The sequence below is a fragment of the Sceloporus occidentalis genome, unplaced genomic scaffold, assembly GCF_023333645.1.
Source record: "Sceloporus occidentalis isolate IW3139 unplaced genomic scaffold, rSceOcc1.0.p SCAF_26, whole genome shotgun sequence".
In the NCBI taxonomy this organism is placed as follows: domain Eukaryota; kingdom Metazoa; phylum Chordata; class Lepidosauria; order Squamata; family Phrynosomatidae; genus Sceloporus; species Sceloporus occidentalis.
In genome coordinates this window covers 6,760,782-6,780,794 of record NW_028317006.1, presented here as the reverse complement: position 1 = coordinate 6,780,794, position 20,013 = coordinate 6,760,782, and the positions used below count along the sequence as shown (strand labels likewise).

General features: G+C 39.1%; 1 protein-coding gene across 1 annotated transcript; it reads left to right on the top strand.

Annotated features, from left to right (window-relative positions):
• Nucleotides 1-10,093: 10,093 nt before the first annotated feature.
• Nucleotides 10,094-16,316, top strand: LOC149300062 (protein mono-ADP-ribosyltransferase PARP16-like). The gene is made up of 7 exons (XM_089485533.1): nt 10,094-10,187; nt 10,267-10,460; nt 12,256-12,393; nt 12,880-13,086; nt 13,244-13,415; nt 14,911-15,055; nt 16,175-16,316. Exons 1-7 carry the CDS (start codon nt 10,094-10,096, stop codon nt 16,314-16,316), a joined length of 1,092 nt encoding a protein of 363 aa, XP_089341659.1.
• The last annotated feature ends 3,697 nt before the right edge of the window (nt 16,317-20,013 follow it).

Here is a 20,013-nt window from a genome sequence, read left to right as displayed (position 1 = left end):
ATGGCACTGTTAGAGGGTGAGTATCTTAATGTGTGTTCCAATACATTGTATTACCTATATACCTGGAACTACATTGTAGGAATACCTGGCTACTAGTTCTCTGATTTTGTTCCTCACTTTGTAGAAGATTTGGTTTTCTTATTTTATGAATGAAGGCAGTTTTAGTCTTGCGGGGATGCCAATCCCCTATCCAAACAAAAGCCTCATTTTTTTTTTTTTTAGATTTGCTGCAAGTAAAACATAAGATTTTAACTGTAACAGGTTTGGAAGAGATAACATGCCCTTAAGCATGTAATTAGCTCCATTCTACCACCAGTTGCCAAGTGTGGAAATCAGATCACATGCACTGCATTGTTCAGTAGCACCATTAATTAACAGGAATACTAAATGAGCAGTTTGGAAGATGATAATTCACTCCTCTTTTGTCATTCCGGGGTAATGGAAATGTCAGATGGCAGAGTTAGTAGTAAACACAAGGTTTGATAATTCTGTAAATCGAAGGCAGCTCAAAATAAGTTATAGACTAATTCCAGTCTCCACTACCAGGTTGACCAAAACAGCTGACAAAATTGACCTGATCTCATATGTTACACTGACAGACCTTAAAAAGCTTTGTGTATGTAATATTTTTAGGGGTTTGGTCTAATAGTATTCCCAAAACCGAGGTTGGTATTATGAAAAAGTCTGGCATTAGAGAGGGAATTCTCATTGTTTTGTTTTTTAGCAGAACTGCAAGAATTAGTTTTATTTTTACAAACCAGTGTTGTCACTCTGAACAAATCACACTGGCTCTACATGAAGAATCAAGAATGGCCAGGTGGGAAATTGTCCCTTGTCCAGCATTGTCACAAAAATAAACACAATTTATGCTATTGTTACTTTCCTTTTAAGGATTTAAGTTCATGGGAAATGGACAAGAGAATTTCATAAAACTCATGGTACTCTATAAAAAAGGGCACACACAATAACAATGACAGGAGATTGTAAATGTAAATGAATGATATAATTAAGGAATATAGACATACAAAGGGTTTTAATCAGAACTTGAATGACTATATGCCAATTCATACACGTGTATTGGTATTTACAGAATTACATATCCACAACAGATTTACGAGTAATCTAAATACTTTTGATTGTTGTCTATGATATGTAAGCTTGCAAGCATCTACCTACCTAATGTATCAGTTTGTCTGTCAATTCTAGTCTTGTCATATACCATGAATATATGTATTGTAAGAAGTGCTGCATAAATTGTCGATGCTACATAAATAAAAGATAATAATTATATTAATTTTGTTTTTCATCCGAGAGACCCAAATATGATTTATTTCCCCAAAATATATATGCCATATTTTAAGTAATATAACTTTGTTTTTGGAGAAATAAATAGCATACAATTGACCTGGTTCTTAAATGCAAAATATAATAAAAAATCTGATAATTTACTTTTCCCGTATTATTGCTTTCATATGTCTGCTGTGTCTTCTATTCTGAAACTAAGATTCTAACTTTGGTTGCATGACATTAAATCATTTCAAAGTGTGAAACTTAGCCTCATCTAACTTGTAACCAATAGTATATTATGTTTCTTTCCATAATATCCCTTAATAAGAAAAGTCCTAGGTAGGGATTTGCAGCAAAGAGAGATGCTATTCCATCTATACAATAGTATAGTACCAGAGGACTGAATGTGTAATTATTCATTCCCGAATCCGGCTCCTGGGAACCAGCTGCCTTTGCATTTTATCGCTAGTGACATGAATAAGCTGTTCCTGCTATACCCCACCTCTTGTCACCTCTGGGGAACCAAATGCTATTTGATGCATCCTGGACCCTTGCACTCCAGGGAGATGTCACAGTGCATGCTATTACCACCATGTATTCCTTATGTAAAATGACAAGTGTATACCCAACTGAAATACCTTATAAGTTTAACTATTTGATGGCACAAGAAACTGTTTTGACTACCATGCTAGCCACATGTGAAAAAGTTCAAGGTGCATGGATGTAATGAAGGCCCAGTGACTGAGGGGTACCACAAGATCTTAGGCAGGTTCCAATTCTTCCTGCTGTACAAGTAGGCGCTCTGAAGTTGTTGCTAACGGAATCTGTACATAATAGCCTCTGAGTCATGCACAATGTATTTTTGGATATCACTGACTTATTTATGTGCAATATGGACCCATGTCTTTATTCACTCCATATATATATTACACACACACATGTGAGTAGTGATTTAACGTGCAAAGACATGTTCCAAGACACAACCTTTTAGATTCAAACATGGGTCGCAGATGAAGTTGGGGCACTCATCACAGCCTGCAGAGGCCCCTATATTTTATGCCACTGTAATGATGTCAGTATCTTAAAAAGCAATATTACCATTAGTAGGCATTGTTCTGGTCCTGTATTTCCTCTATATGTATTCATAATCAGGATTATTTGGTGTTAAAATGTTTGTCCCCCTTCCATTATCTAGATACAAAAATGGTCAATGAACTATGTCTAAATCCTTGGCTTTGGAACAGAAACCAAACAATAGTTGAATGAGCAAGAGGATGGGTTTCCTTTATGTTCTCAAAGTAAAAAAAAAATAATCTATTTAGGCTAAACAGATGTTTAGCCCCATGGGGGGGGGGACTATAGCACTCTCACCATGCCATCAAACTGACCTAATTAGAGAAACATTTCACACACTTGGGTCATTTCATTCAAGATCATTGCGTAGTAAAAAGCTCTCAACAGAACTGCACTGAATTTTGAGGTTATGTATTAAAAATGTGACTTTACTTACATTTTGAAAATAAGTACTTCTGTGATACAAAACTCTCAAAAGGGGCAGAGTTTAGATTTAAAACAGCCCAAAAAAGCCTGTATACAATATATGAACATAATTATTTATCTACTGTCACGTAAGACAGGAAGATGGTAGCAATGCTAACTGGGAAAACTACAACTACAGACAGGGCTGGTGCAAGGATTTTTGCCACCTTAGGCAAAATCTGCCCCCCTGGCCCCACCCCTTTGTGTCCTGCCTTTGGGGATGGAGTCACATGAGAAAATCATACACATGACTTGCCCACCCCTGCTAAGACAGCGCTCTTTGTCCTTTTTCTTCACTGTGCTAGACCTCTCCCCCCCCCCTACATGTAGTTCAGGTATAGATCAAATAAACAAAACTTGAAACCACATAATTGCCGTTATAGATCACCTGAAAAATCACAACTAAACTCAGCACTGAAGGTATAGATCAAATAAATAATGAATAAAAACCCTAAACTGCAGGTATAAATCACAGGGTTGCCACCTTTATCCCAAACAGCCTACCTGTTCCGTGCTTGCCCCCAAACAGCCTGCCTGTACCATCTTTGCCACAAATAGCCTCCCTGTGCCATGATTGACCTAAAGAGCCTGCCTGTGCCATCTCTGCCCCCCATTTACACACCCATGCTATGACATACACTCATTAATTCACAGATACTCATTCATTCACACATGCTCATTCATACACCCTCCCCAATCCTCTGACCTCAACTGAATACTCTGTGGCACTCGCACACTTCCACAGGGGCCCTCTGCTTACCTTTGGGTTGCTTGCACATGTCGTGATTATGAGGGCAGACAGCAATAGCAGTGCCCCCGTGATCAGGACGATTGTAGCAAAGCATAATGTTTTCATATTATTGACTAGCCCAGATAAAAGTGTTGCCCTGCAGTATGGAGAATGTATAACTGACTAATTGGTTCCCTTGCATGAATCTATACATCCCAAATGCTACAGGACAGCAAGTCACTCGTGCTGCTTAGCAATATGAAAAGATTATACATGCCGAGGAAAACATGGCCGATGTGGTCACCTTACTTGCTCGGCCCCCGGATTACACTCAGGGGACTTGCCCAGCACCCAGAGTGCACACATAGTAATGCCCCAACACCCAGAGTGTGACAGGAATGACCTGTACCCCGACTGGGTACACCCGCCAGACGATCCTTCCTTCTCCCCATGGCCACTGGAAACAGGAAACTTCAACCGTCAGGCTAGACTAGCAGACAGCAGGAAACATAGCTCTTCAGGGACCTCCGCAGCACTGTAGTATACAGAAGCATAGCAATACAGTGCTTTACCGCCCTGACAAGGGCAGCACAGAGGGGGTATAATGAATTTCAGGGAGACAGAGTGGCATATCTGAGGGAGTTAGAGTGGTGTATAGGGGGAGGTAGAGTGGTGTATGGGGGGTATAATAAATTTCAGAGTGGCATATCTGGGGGAGGCAGAGTGGTGAATCAGGGAGTATAATGAATTTCAGGGTGGTGCAGGGCATTTATGGGGGGTGGAGTGGCATATCAGGGTGCACAGTGGCATATAGGGAGGTATAAGGCATAAATGGGGCGAGTGGCATATTGGAAGTTATAAGGCATATCAGGGGGCACAGTGGCATATTGGGGGTATAAGGCATATCGATATTAGGCATATCAGGGGGGCATAAGACATATCTGGGGGTAAAAGGTATATCAGGGGGCTCAGTTGCATATCACTGGCATATAAGGAGTATAAGGCATATCGGGGGCACAGTTGCATATAAGGGGGCACAGTGGAATCTCTGGCATATAGGAGGTATAAGGCATATTTGGGGGCAGAGTGGCAAGCTGGGGGTCAGATGTGCATAACAAGGCTTTTTTCTCATAGTTTTTATTAAATATGAAAAACAGTTAACATAAGAATTAATATTTACTAATAACTTTGTATTACAACCTAGTTTGAGAAACACTGTGTTTGGGTTCTCGTAGCTTTTATTATTCTGTCAGTAAAATAAGAAGGTGAATAGAGAAATGCCATTGTTATAAAGAGATGAAAGTGTAAATAGTTTTTTATTATATTATTTTACATTTTAAAAAAATAGCTTTTTTTAATCCGATTAATCGAAAAAATAATCGCCCAACTAATCGATTATTAAAATAATCGTTAATTGCAGCCCTAAAAATTAGTTTTCATATATTTAGAAAATAATCTACACCATTTTTCATGGTAAAGTCTTATTCTTAAAGGGTTTAAAAAAAAAACTAGAAAATCTCTGGCATGAAAACAGAGATGTGGAATTAAAAGGGGGCGATCTTCATCATAATAATACTTAATACTGATGGTTTTACAAAATAAACTACTTGGAACTCCATTTACCCTTTTCATTTGGGGCTTATTATTCTGATCAATGTGTGAAATTATGCACAAGTCAACGTCTTTGTGTGAAGTGAGGTGTCGACATGACACTCAGCTTTGTGTGAATCAAGGTGAGAGAATGTGGAATTCTGGGAAACTATTATTTCCATAGTGGCCACCTGTTATGGCTTTGGCCTTCTTAAGAAAATCTTTTTTGTTTGAATGGTGAGTATAAGATTATTATTGAATCAATTTAAATTCCTGTATAGGTAACTAAATTAAAATATATTCCCACTTCTGCAAATTCCTCTTTGTAGAAGGGCTCTTAATCTCCTGTATATATAGCCCAATTAATTCTGCACAATAAAGTATTATTTTTTAAATGTTTAAGATATTACAATATTTGCATCTATACAGTAAGAACAATAAGGATGTAGAATTCCCTAACTACAGACATGGTGTTACCAAATTCAATAGATGCCTTTAACCCCTTTGTGACAATGGCTGATTTTATTTTTTGTACCCTTCGTGATAATGGCTGTTGTAGCATTTCTCCTGTGTTCATGTTTGGCTATAATTTCCTTCTCTCTCATTTACTGTACCCACACAAGTTAAATACCATATTGGTTAGAATATAGGCCGCACTCCCCCCCCCACTTTAAGTCTTTTTTTTTTCATTTTCATTTAGCCCTGCTGCTTGCCTGTTAGGATCCAGATCCCTCGCAGCGCTTTAGGGGACCTGGATCCTAAAGCTCCGGCAGCCAGTGGACATCTACGCGATGCACATAGACAACCTCCGCTGCTGGCACTTCTGCCGGGGCTTCTATAACGGAGCACCGGCGTGACATAACCTTCCGGTGCTCCACCATAGAAGCCCCGGCGGAAGTGCTGGCAGCGGAGGTTGTCTACGCGCATCGTGCAGATTCCCCGCACCGCTGCAGGCGACCTGTATCCAACTCTCTGGCAGCCGGTGAACGTCACAGAAAAAAAAGCACCAGTTGTCTGTGCGCATCGCAAAGACGTCCACCGGGTGGCCCCGCTAGACACCAGGGAGTCTGGGTGTGCATTGGTAAGTCTGGGGGGAGGGACCTATCTAGAAAGCAGAGTGGCATTTCTAGGGGGCAGAGTGGCATACCAGGGGGCATAAAGCATATCGGAGGGGCAGTGGCATATCAGGAGGCATAAAGCATATCTGGGGTGCAGAGTGGCATATCAGGGGGGGCATAGTGGCATATCAGGGGAGCAGAGGGGAATATCTGTAAGTAAGGTGCGTTATGAATTATGGAGGGGACCTTAAAATGGCTATTCGTTTTCCAAATTTCTGTTTATATATAACATATGCTGACTAACTGTATAATAGATACCAAAAATGTTAAAATACATGTTTTACCATTCCACTAATGTGTATTTGTTCTTTAAAAATAAATTTTTCTCTAAAATACCACCAAACTTTAAGGGTGCGGCCTATAATTGAGCCAATACAGTATGTTTTTTTTCAGGACAAGAAGGCCTTTCTTTAGATGTCATTATTTTGATTCTATCATATACCATATTTACTCGATTCTTTATAAGATGACCCCGATTAAAGTTAAATTAAAATTAATTTAGGGGGAAAAAGCCTTAATATAAGACTACCTTACTAGTAAATACACTCTGCCCCCCAGATATGTCTAACCAATGCATTCCCAGACTTGTCCCTATGCTTCAGACTAGCTGGTGTCTAGTGGGGGCAACTGGTGGATGCCTGCGCGATGAGTGTAGACAACCTCCGCTGCTACCCGGCTCTTCTGTGATTGAGTACCAGAAGGTCATGTGACTCCGCTGCTCCATCATAGAAGCCCCAGTGGAAGTTCCGCCAGAGAGAAGGATCCAGGTCCCCTGCAGAGCAGATGCGTGCAGACAACCTCCACAGCTACCTGGAACTTCTGCTGGGGCTTTTATGGTGGAGCTCACGCCAGCGCTCCATCATAGAAGCCCGCACAGAAGTGTCGAGTAGCAGCGGAGTTTGTCTGCGCCCATCGTGCAGTTGTCCACCGGCTGCCAGAGAGGGGGATCCAGGTCCCCTGCAGCTCTGCGGGGGATCTGGATCTTAGTCTTGTAGTCAGACCTCTATATGAGGTCTGATTTTAAGATGATCTTGAATGAGGGGTATTTTTCAGAGCATTTGCTCTAAAAACATCTTGTCTTATATTCAAGCAAATACAGTAGTTCCTGGTATTTGTCACCGTCACATAACACCCTGATATGTGTTCAGCAACATGCCTAAGTGCAGTGATAAAACACATGCATGGTTGTGGGCTAAACAGTCACATTTTGGAGGCGCACAGTTAAATTTTTTTTACGTCTGTTCATTTTACGAAAATCCCCTATTTGTGATATCTTTGAAACCAGCCAATTCAATTACCCCTTCAAACCATATACTGTATTTGCTCGATTTAATCGGGGTCGTCTTATAATCAGACCTCAAATAGGTCTGACTATGAGACTAAGATCTAGATCCCCTGCAGCGGAAGTTGTCTACGTGAATCGTGTAGAGTTCTACACGCTGCCCGGACTAAGCACCGGGGACACAGATGCAGGGGACCTGGATCCTCCTGTGTCATGCCCCCCCAACTAACCGGTGCTTCTGAGTCCCCGGTGATTGGTCCGGGCAGCGTGTAGAGCTCTACGCAATTCACGTAGAGCGGAAGTTGTCTACGCGAATAGCGTAGAGCTCTAACAGCATAAGGCATTTCTGGAGGCAGAGTGCTCTGTGAAATGCCTTTTAACCCCCTTAATGCCACTCTGCCTCCAGAAATGTCTTTTAACCCTCTATAAGCCTCCTGAAATGCCCTATACCTCCCTATATGCCACTCTGCCCCAAAATATGCCTTTTAAGGCATTTCTGGAGGCAGAGTGGCACATAGGGGGTCAAAAGGCATATCATAGGGCACAGTGGCATATAGAGGGTTAAAAGGTGTATCATGGGGCACAGTGGCATATATGGGGTATAAGGCATTTCTGGGGCAGATGTGCATAACTGGGGGGGCAGGTTGAAAAAAAAGGAAATAAAAACAAAATATTTTTCTCAATTGTAGCTTTTATTAACAAACAATTGTTCACATAGTTTACATGAATTAACATTTACTGGTAAAACTTTTTTCCTATAGGGCCGTCTTATATTCAGGCTTTTTCTTTTTTTCATAAATTAATATTCAGATTTTGGGGGGTCGTTTTATAATCTACCAATCGAGCAAATACTGTATTTTTGAAAACTAAACAACCCAGAGTATTTTAAATGCTGGTATTTTAACTCTTTTTTTCGGAAGATTTTAGTAATTCCTTCGTAAAAAAAATATATATTTTTTTGTACACATTTACTTTGAACTGGATAATCCCCATTATGTCATGGTTAATCTCCATTATGTCATCACGGGGGTCTTTTTTTTGGTAAATTGTATTACCTTAATTTTTTTTTTAATCATTTTTACATTTTCAATTTTTTTTATTTACCTCACTGATCACATAGTGATTAGTGAGCTGGGCGCATGGTTGGCTGCAGTTCCTGGAGAGACCTTCTGGGAACTCTTTTAGTTTGAACGGGCGCCACCATCTTTTTATTCTTCTGCAAAATGTCTGTTAATTAGTTATTTAATATTTAACCTATGTTATACTTAAACCGCAAAACAGAACATATCATAAGAAAGGATCCCTGACGTATTTCGCATCAAATTAATTGTATATATTCCCATACTCAACTATTTTTAACAGCAACACGAATCCTCCACACATTTTGCGTGTCAGACCCTGCCCTGTTATATCGTGCTACCACTAAACGAGGCAAATGGGCTCCTAACTAATACGAGTCACTCAGGGGTCAGACCCGTACCAGCAGCGCTCCCGCAACTTTCTTAAACTACAACTCCCAGAATCCTTCACTGTCAGCCCGGCGGCGCAGAAAGCGCCTCGGATATGGGTCCTCGGGAGGGACACGTCAGCTGTGCGGAAGTGGCCATGGTCAGCGTATGAAGTGAGGGTTGAGAGGTAAGAGGGCTAGACGGTTTATGTTGGGCGGGGGTTCTGTAGGATGAAAGGAATGAGGCAACAGTAAGAAGACCAGGAAAATTTACCTTATCGGATGTATGACTGCATGAAAGATATATTGACATATTGAGAATTTTGTTTATATTGTGTATTTACGTGTAAAGTTGTGTTTTCTTAAATGCAGGTTAGTAGTGAGTGTTTTTGTTCTTAGTATTAATGATTCTAGCACTAGTAATACTAACTAGTACTAATACTAGTTTTTCTAGTATTTCTGATAGATTACAGTTACAGAAAAGAGACAGGACATCTTCAGCCACAATTTCACTCTTAAAATGCTCAGGAGGTAACTAGTAGATTGCAAACCCATGAATGGCGTGTTTATGACAGTTCCATACAGCAACTTGTGATAGGCGACAAATCATTGTTAAGGTGCTGCAAGAGACGTACGAGATCAGGCACAGGAAAACAAGCAGACACCGGTGCTAGCAAATTGCAGGTTTAAAAATGTTTGTACTGGAAATGTTTGTATTCATATCGCTTTATCACATGCGTGTAAATGTTAAGTCAGAGACAAATGTATACATTATTTACTCGAAAAATAAATGCTTCCAAGGGTTTCGGTGGTGTCTGGCTCTGTATTGTGTGGATAGTGTAGAAATACAGTATTGTACAGCCTTATAATATTTTCATACAGGTATTGTATTGAGGGATCCACCCAGTATTAATTGGAACTTTTAATTTTATTAATTATCTCCCCCTGTTTTATACAAAGAAAAGAATATCCCTAGGACACCATACATAGTGGAATATTAGCGTTAAATATGAATGCAAACTAACAAAATTTTGCAGTCTTGTAATACCTTTGACTTGATAAAGGGATGACACCTGAAAGTTTGTTATTAGTGGACTAATATGGCTACTCCTAACTATATTAAATGTCTGAAAGAAATACATCTATTTTTTTGTGAGAATGGGGAAAAACCTGCCTTCTTTGATGGAGTGAGCTGTAAGTGATAGGAATGTTCACCATTACGACATGAGATGTACAGCAACTTGTATCATTGTGCTTTCTCCTTATATTGCAGGGCAGTCCTTGTGGTCTTATCTCAGTGCAACCAGTAAAGAAATGGTGGAGGACATCATCGCAAGGGACCTGCTGGCCGCAGATCTCAAATGCAGTCTCTTTATCTCTGCTTTGAAGAGCTACAAAAGAGACTCCGTCTTGAGGCCATTCCCTCCCTTCTATACCAATGACCAATACAAGGATTTTGATGCTTTGGTATGTATAGCATTGAAAATGAGAGTAATCAACCTTGATAAGCACCCTGAATGTATCATATATGACAAATTATCATAAATATTAAGAATATTAGTTAAATAATTATTAGTACAACTGTAATGCCATGGGACATAATCATTGGTTTCATGTTTTCCAATAACAAAAAAGAAGTAATCTAAAACATAACTGTTAATGAATGACAAGGTAAAAAGCAAAAGATCTAGAGTATAAGGAACATTAAAAACATGGTGGAGTTTTATTGTCCTACATATAGCGTTGCTGCTGTGTAAAGTAGAGCCCTATCATATTATTTTTCCTGTAGAGTAAAAAGATTTCACTAGTCAAAACTAGCGCCAGCTCTAAATTCAGCATTGCATCCTCATGTTAAGGGAACCAGTCTGGAGCTACAGTTTCTCCAGAAAAACCTGGTTGGTTTTGTGTTTGATATCAATTTAATATATGAATAAAGGAATATGTAACTAGATCATAAGTAATAAAATTGTGATCTTGCGCCTTGTTGTGGAACAATCATTATAGGCATATTATGTTAATAATAACATTAGCAATTAGCATTATTAACATTCTGTAGAAGTGTTACCCATGTTCATACCTGCTGTAACCTTTCAAACCTTACTTTGTCTGTGGCCTTTTGGTATGTTCAGGATAGCCTTTTGTCTATCACACGTGCTTAAAGTCTCTGCTGGAAGTTTCTCTCTAAAATGTTTTTAGAATGAAAGTTACACCGGCAATGGAACTTTTCCCAATCTGCATATAGGAATCTTCTCTTTTCATTTTGTTATTCTTCCCTTTTTTTTTTTTTTTATAACACTAATATACTACCTGAAGTAGTGTTCACTTAACACATTGCTATTGAGCTTGCTGAGCTGGGATTCTGAGATGCAGACAGAAGAGGATAAAACATGACATAATTTGTTGAAAAGTCACCAATATCTGTTTCCACTGTCCATGAAAATTGTTTGCACAGCTGTTATATCACATGATATAACATAGGCTTTTAATGGAGCAAATATATTTTTGTAGAAACTTGACCTTTCCAGTGTGGACACAGCGGAACAACTTATAAATGTTGAATTTATTTATTAAAATGTATTATTTAGTTTAGAGTCAAAATTGTAGATAATAATATTACAGAGTTCGTAAAATGTTCAATATGCTTTATTTATTATATATATATTTTAAACATTGCATACCTGTGAACAATAGATACCAGAAGTATTTCTGTAGAGTTACATCATAAATCTGTCAAATAATTGATTTCTATCAGATGGACAACCCCTGCCTAAAACCAGTAGCAAATGCCACAGATAACAGTGCCTTAAAAATAGAGCTTAGGATCCTTGTATTTCACAAAATTATATATAAGTGGCTCGCTGCTCTGAAATAACATGTATATCACAAAATGTCCATTGTGGCTAAATAGGGGAACTGCCCCTAGCGCCTAGTGCTACAGACACAAAGCAGCAGGAACCATCAGCAGTCGTTTTGCTCAAACAGTGCAATTGATCTTACTCTTCCAGACTAGCTTTGTAATTCTGACTAAAACACATTTATGTTAGCCTTGCAGGCATCCATTGTTCCATTTCCAAATCCTGAGAATGCATCTATTCAGTTCTTTGAAGCTGTTTGAAAATACATCTGTTTGACCTTTAATTATAATGTATCCAGAAAGCAGCTATGGTGTCATCTTGAGAACACAAGACCGTGAATCAGATCCGATCAGTTGTATATCATATTCAAAACCAGAATGTCCCTTATATATATTTATTTTTTTTAGATCGCAGACGCAAATTCTTTGCCCGGCCTACAAGACATAATCCACAGCAAAACCCACCAAGATAAGAAAACCATGGAGCTGTTGAGTTGGATTTTATCTGAGAAGATATTTACCATCAAGAGTGTGAAAAAGGAAAAGGTGGGTTCTGCAAGACTGATTGTTTGGCAAGCTGTGAAAGTTAGTGTCTGATGACTACTTATAGCCCATATGCGAAAATGAATAGTATGACAAAGAAGGAGTAAGGTAAATGTCCTATAATAAGCAGTAAGTTCCACAACAGCATCAACTAAGCTCGCAGCATTTGTATAATGTAGTGTGATGGGGGGAGATGATTTATGAACATTTTTATGAAGAAAAAATTATAAAGTCGTAAGGGCAGCTTCAAAGCATCCCAGGTAGTGAGGCCATTCTGCCTGTTTAGAGAGCACATGTACTTGTAGAATCATAAATGTTGTTGGGAAAAAATTGCATATGAGAAGTCCGGTGATTTTAGATGCTGTCAATCATTTTCTAGCGATATTTAATTTGTGTGAGTAATTGGTATGGAAGGTCACGTATGTATTAACAGTATCAGTAATATAACACCAGCCTTAAGTTAAGGCTGCCCCTCACTTGCTGTTTTAGTATGAGGAAGTCCGAGCCCTGCTAGGCTCTCCCAGTCTTGCTCTGCCCACCCCTGACTTCCTGTTTGAAATAGAATACTGCGAGAAACTGAATGCCAAGTTCCAAGAAACCCGCGGGGACAGGGATCTGTTGTATGCTCTGCACGGCAGCCGACTGGAAAACTTCCACTCCATCCTGCACAATGGCTTACATTGCCATCTTAACAAGGTTTGATACTTTACATTTCTTTTTCACGTTCTAGTAATAACTAAGTGGGTTTACAGGTGAACGCCTGGTGACTTGAATTACTCTGAGACACATAAAATTGGTAAAATTCATGTTTTTGTCGCCTATGTAAAATGAAGCCTGTGTTCTCCTGTTTCAGACCTCTCTATTTGGAGAAGGCACATACTTGACCAGTGACCTGAGCTTGGCACTTCTATACAGCCCTGATGGCCACGCATGGACTCACAGCATTCTTGGGCACGTGCTAAGCTGTGTAGCAGTGTGCGAAGTGATAGATCATCCTGATGTTAAGTGCCAGGCTAAGAAGAAAGGTGAGCTCCTTCTCCAGACAGAACTTGGATTCTTATAACATACATTAAATATGTTCAACAAATATTTTTCAGAAAATTGTTCAATGTCCCTGCAATGGATCAGTTATTGTTATTGCATTATTTTTCCAGCCTTCCCTAATGCACCTTTTTACATGGATACGAGCAGTGCTTCTTCACTCATAATAATTCATTAAGTAGGCCGACTAATGGAGGCAAAACAATTAGGGATGCACCAAAATGAAAATTCTGGACCGAAACTGAAAATTCAGCATTCACTTGGCCGGAACCGAAAATGACCCCCCACCTTTAAAAAAACAAAACAAAAAAACAAACTTATTTTTAATAAAAGTGTGTTTAACAGACCAAAATTGGACAAAAAAATTCAATAACAATATTAACATATATATATATCCCAGCATGTACCTGGGCATGATAGGAGTATGATTGCTGTTAGCAATTAGACAATATTTATATATATATATTTCTGCCCAATTTTGATGTTACTTTTAATAAAAGTGTGGTTAACACACCAAAATTGGACAAAAATAAATAAACAATATTAGATTATTACAGCCTCCCTATGCAATGCTATCCCCCCCCACTTACATGTCCATGCTGTCACACACACACACTCATTCACAAACATTAATTCATGCATACTTGCTCATAAACGCTCCCCCCACCCCTTATCTGAACTGCAGATCTCTCACTCGCAGACTTCTGCAGGGGCCCGCAACTTCTCTTGTCCCGTCCCCAGGGGAAGAAGGAATGGGGCAGAGTCATGTGACGTGCATTCACGTGACTCTGCTGGGTTCCTGTTCTCCAGGCCTGTACAAGAGACGCTGCTCGCACACTGTGCGACCAACGCACAGGTAAGCAGCCTAACCCCTGCGGACAATTATTTTCGGCCATTTTTAAAAAAAAATTCTGCATCTTGCCGATAATGCCCTTTTCCGGCCACCAATATATCGGCGTATCCCTAAAAACAATGTTTGACCTGACTTTTCCTTTGGTCAGATAAACTTTAAAAAGTGCAAATAAGACTAAATCATATCTATAATTTCTTAAGTGTCTTAACCAGTTATTATCATACATGTGAATATTATTTTTATACTGTTGTTCCTGGGTTTAAAATGGTCTGGCATAAATATGAAATGTATTTGTTTTGGTAGGTTAACTTTGTGATAACCTAGGCTAAAATACTTTTAAAACCAAATAAATTACACTGATTGAAAAAAACAATTGGTTTTAAGTAATCAAATGAATAATGTTAAAATGTACAATGGTGACAATTTTCCTTTTATATGGTGAAGTTGTTCTAGAATATCTGCCCGTATTCCATCCTTCTTATGTAGCACGATGTTGCAGACTGTATTGGAGAAATTCAATGACTCTCAATACCTGTGTGCATGGGTAATAGGCAGACCTGGATTGTATTTGCTCTATTGGAGCCCTTGTTGTCTTCATACATTTTCTGTTTTTTTGTTCTCCTCAGATTCCTCTGAAATCGACAGGAAGCGTGCAAGGGCACAAAACAGCGAAGGGGGAGATGTGCCACAGAAATATTTTGTGGTGACAAACAATCAGTTGTTAAGAGTAAAATACTTGTTTGTATATACTCGGCAGAATCCACAAAGAAGGTAAGTAGGCCATTTGTAGGAATGTTTGAATTATAGTTGCCATGAAGTGTGAAGAACTATTGGCTGCTGAGGAAGTAGAGTTACAGCTTAGATACAAGTGATAGAACTGAATTTCAGGGCTGTTGGACACTCCTAGGCTGCAACACTGATATTTTGGCTGAGGGGCAGTGACAGTCCCAGCTGTGCCACATGCCCTCACCTCATAGTTGTATCTTTTTCAGATACGCATTATTCAATGTATATTTTTAGAATACTCCTTCATTTGGTGATACTTTATACACACTGCTGCTTTATAAAATATATCTACTACCCGCTTGGTCGGTGTCAAAAGTGGCAGTGATAACTCCTATATGGATGTGATATATGTTGTACAGCATGTATAGTAAAGTTGAAGATTCATTACATATTTGATTGTTTGAAGCCTGGGCAATGGAGGAAATATTTCGAATGCTGCATCAAAATGCTGTGGAAAATAGACATGTGCATTTAATGCGTAAGCCTGACTAGTGAAACTTGTTCATGCCCCTTAAAATAACATAAACACACTTTTTATTTCACACAGTCGGCCTAAATAGAACCATGGTTTGTTATAACCCAGATATCATTGTTACTACACTGGTATGTGGTGCTGAAAAAGCTACCTCCTCTTAGAAGCTTTCAATATGTCCATTATGTATTGCTTATTAATGCAATCTAAATAGGTTACGTAAGCTCACGATAATATTACAATAGAGCTGGGCTAGACTTGGACTAAATGAGGTGAAATGTGTTCCTTCTGGTCACACCTTGTGCAGCTCTTCAAGTTGCCCTTCATTTTGATACTTTGTCAATGAGTGGAGCAGAAGGTAAACTAAAATGTGATTAGTTTATTGCTTGTGTAGCAGGGTGCGTAATGTGTAAGGTGTTGTGTATTTGGAACTTAGCCAAAAATGTTTTTCCTATGATTGGGGTCACAGTAATCTTTTGAATGTATTGCTGACGCCATACACAATCACCCTTGTGACAGGTAATATGTGGTAATCCCCCCCCCCCCCTTTAAGTGTACATTGAGAAGGAATGTCTTCTAGATTGTGCATATGCTGTCTCATTTACCCAGAAATTTATATGTGTCATTTACAGATCCAAGCAGCCATCTTGGTTTTCCACCCATCGATTTGCAATCATGATGGCACTTTACCTGCTTGTACTCATTCTTATTGGCTTAAGCAGCTCTAAGGCATTTACGCAGCAATGGAACCGGCTGCTGGGCTGGAAGCATTGAGAGCCCCAACTCTTTGGACTGCACCACTCGCCTTAACTGTGTATTTGTGACACAGCCACGCACTTTCTACTCAGACTGAAAGTACTTTGACATGTGCAAACATTGAAACCGTTCTAAGAGTTAACTGACTCATACACTTTATACTGACCAAATTCAAGAGGGATTTATATGATCAGAATAATTTCATGCACTATTCTTTCTGTGTGTGATTATAGGGCTAAAAACTGATCAATATTCTGTATCAATACACATACTATAAAAAAAACCCAAATGAAATGGATTATCTGGCATCTGCGTTTGTCTGTTACAGGATTACAAGCTTTATCTGTCTGTAGTGGTTCCTCTGCATCACAAAAGGGCATTTTTATACTGAAAAGATGAATCTTGCATGATCTGAATGGAAATAATGGCTATGTAATTATTTTAACATGATTCTGGACTGAGTGTAGACTTTTTTTTTTTCTGTTTTGTTTCCTCATAGTTTTGCCAACATTAAAATAGATTGCGGCCCCTGGCATTTGAATACTATGCCTATGTCATATTGTCCCTGTGACTGGGTCAGACAAAATAATGTTTTAGCCAGTGTCAATTATCGTTTGCTTTAATCATGTCTGGGTTCCTTTACACTTGGCCAAGACTAGGAGTCATGATAGAAAGCCTGGGCTGATTTCTGTTCCAAATACTAATCACTGTTGTCCAATACACCAGTAGAACATATTATAATAATGTGATTTAGTTGAGAGGTGAAATAATTCTTCTGGATGTTCTGTAGGCTCACTTGATGCAGAAATGGTTAATTCATTTATTGGGTTTAATGTTATTTATGCACTGCTTTATAATCACTAATCCACAAGCAGATGTGCACTCTGATGTCTGAAATTGAGTCTTTGGTCTGAGTTGACATCTTTTATTGGGCCAACGGAGTGAAGAGGCCTGAGGTCCTGAAAGCCTCTGTGACTCTTCTACAGAATCTTCCGATAAGGAAGGCTCCATCTTCTCTTGGGCATTGAAACATTCTCCGCTTACACTTTTAAAAGGAATCCCCAGAGGTTTTGTATATTAATTCATATGTATGTTTGTGTTAGTGTAATTACGTCTGTTATTGGGGTGTCATTTTGTATTATGTTATGAGTGCTATATTTTTGGAATAAAGCTCTGTCTTGGCTTCCTATTTTAACAACTGGAAGAATATTGATTGGTAAGACCTGGGGCAATATGAATTGTAGTTAAAAATGATTTATCATTATTGTCATTTAGGGATATACCGTATTGGCTCGAATTTAGGCCGCACACTTAAAGTTTGGTGCTATTTTAAAGACATTTTTAAAGAAAAACTACACAGTGGAATGGTTAAACAGTATTTTATCTAATGAACAGGCATACATGTATTTTAACATTTTTGTTATCTATAATACAGTTTGTCAGCATATGTTACATATAAACATAAAACCAATAGCCAATTTAAGGTCCCCCCTTAATTCATAATGCACCTTACTTATAGATATGCCACTCCGTCCCCCAGATATGCTTTATAACCCATGATAAGCCATTCTGACCCCCCCAGATATGCCTTATGACCCCCCCCCCTAGTTTGAAGACCCCCTCAGATGAGCACTGACAGATCTATCTGTATCTTTCCTTCAGACCAGTGTCAATAGCTACCTGCACTCGGCTGAGCAGGAACCAAAATACCAATACCGTATGGTTTTCTACAAAACACCATGGCACTTAATTGTCGTTTGTACCTTTTATGATTACCAATAATTTATTGTGCACTGACATCTCCTATATGCGTATGTGGTATGCTGATACCAGTTAATAGAAGATTGCTTAAATGCTTTACATTATGTCGTAACTATATAATCTAACCCTTTTGTGCTAGCCCAGAAAGGCTGAATAAGAAGAATCATTTTAGTTGTATTTTTGCTATATTAAGTTCCAGACCATGCAGCAGGTCAAACAGTTAAGGAGAAATGCTCTTATGTACACTGATGTAGAAACCAAGTGAACCATAGATTAACGAAACTACTAATAAAAGTATAGACTGTCACCTGATTTCCACCCTAAAATACGCTTATTTTAGTGTGTGTGTATTTTACCTGTACAGTGCCTTCTGGGAGACATTAAAGGCTGTGTTGGCCTGACAGCACCCTGGTATTACTAGACTCCAACATGGAGCAGCTCACCAGAATAGAATGTGGGATGCAATCAACAGGCTCCAATGGACAATGCAAGCAGGTAGCATTCTGAATGATACTCCCTGCAGATGTGCTGTAGCTCTGATAAGTGAATTTAATTTTGCCTTATTTGTGTATTGTTACAAATCTCTGAAAACCAGAGAAACACAAGGAAAAAATGAAAACATATGGTAAACCTCTTAGTATTTGTTAAAAATGTTTTCAGTCTGGTGCCATTACAACCTGTTAGCATTCTTCCAGCAGGTAAAGTTTCAGAGAGAGAGAGAGAGAGTGCAAAATAAATGTAGTGCCTTTAATTGTTATTAATAGTTAAGCAGCCCAAAGCTCCGGTACTGACGGACTACAATCGTAATTTGAAAATGTGAGATGGAATGATTACACTTTCCGTAGTGTGGGTAGAATCGGCAAGGGTGTTTGACAAGGCAGTCAGAAGAACCCTGATACACCAGCCCAGGGATAGGCAAAGTGTCCGTACCAGTGTCTGTGGCAAAGTTTGGGAAGGTCCATAGAACAGACTTAAATTGCCCGCCACAGACGCGAGTAAATGTCATGAGCAGTTTTGGTGCCAATCTCTGGACCAGCCCCAAATACACAGAAATACTACCTGCCCACCTGCCAAAGTAAAGTGCAATTTTAGTTACAAGCAAGGCATCAAAAGTGAGTTCATGTGCTGATGCCTGATACCACCACAACCATAAACACTGCCAGCCTTGTAATGTTTCTAAGCCCCAGTGCAGAGGTGGGCAGGCATTGCCAGATTATAGCAGCAAGTCTAACTGGTTCTGAAGAAAGCGAGGATGTGGCTGGATGTGCCTGCCTAGTGCCCTAGCTCTGCTGCCGCTCTATCACCTTCCTTACGCTGAGTGATCAATTGATTAAAATTGCCTAATTTTGGGAAATTCAGTTGCTGGATGTGTCTGTCCATGAATGTAGTGCTGGTAGTGGTCCTGCAATGCAAAGCACTGAAGCGCATGTTCAGGAAGTGTTCTTGAGTATGCTTCCAGTAGACTCCTTCTCTAACTCCAGTATCATCAAAATTCAAGCACAAATTTGCATGCAGAAACATGCATTGAAGTGCTATATGCATGTTACTTGAAATTGGTACTGGAGTGGTCATTTTGACTACAACAAATCTGTTCTGTATCCGGTTTCTTTGTTCTGGGTTATAGGCAAAAGGTCTATATAGTGAGCAGATACATTTAACCACTAGATGTCCCTCCTCACTTAAAAAGATGTTTGTACCTACTTTGCTTTTTAGCTAGAGACACTCATATATATTTTCTTAATATAGTTTATGCCCAGATCTTTGATATTTTTAAAAACATTGATCTTATTAAAGAATATGGGAGCAATAGTTCCAAACTTTTAAAAATGGCCATTACACAAATTAATGGGCTTCCCATTTAGTAAAGGTTCTAGATAGGACTCTAAGTCTAGCTCTTTACATTGCTGCCCATCTGGGATTTGCTGATCTTTAAGTGCTATTATTTATTCATAGA

Excerpts from the sequence above, each read along its gene's own strand:
- LOC149300062 (XM_089485533.1), top strand. The coding sequence starts at position 10,094 with ATGGCTACTCCTAACTATATTAAATGTCTGAAAGAAATACATCTATTT. Across the intron at positions 10,188-10,266 it reads CTTCTTTGATGGAGTGAGCT|GGCAGTCCTTGTGGTCTTAT; the intron begins GTAAGTGATAGG and ends CTTATATTGCAG. Across the intron at positions 15,056-16,174 it reads CGGCAGAATCCACAAAGAAG|ATCCAAGCAGCCATCTTGGT; the intron begins GTAAGTAGGCCA and ends TGTCATTTACAG.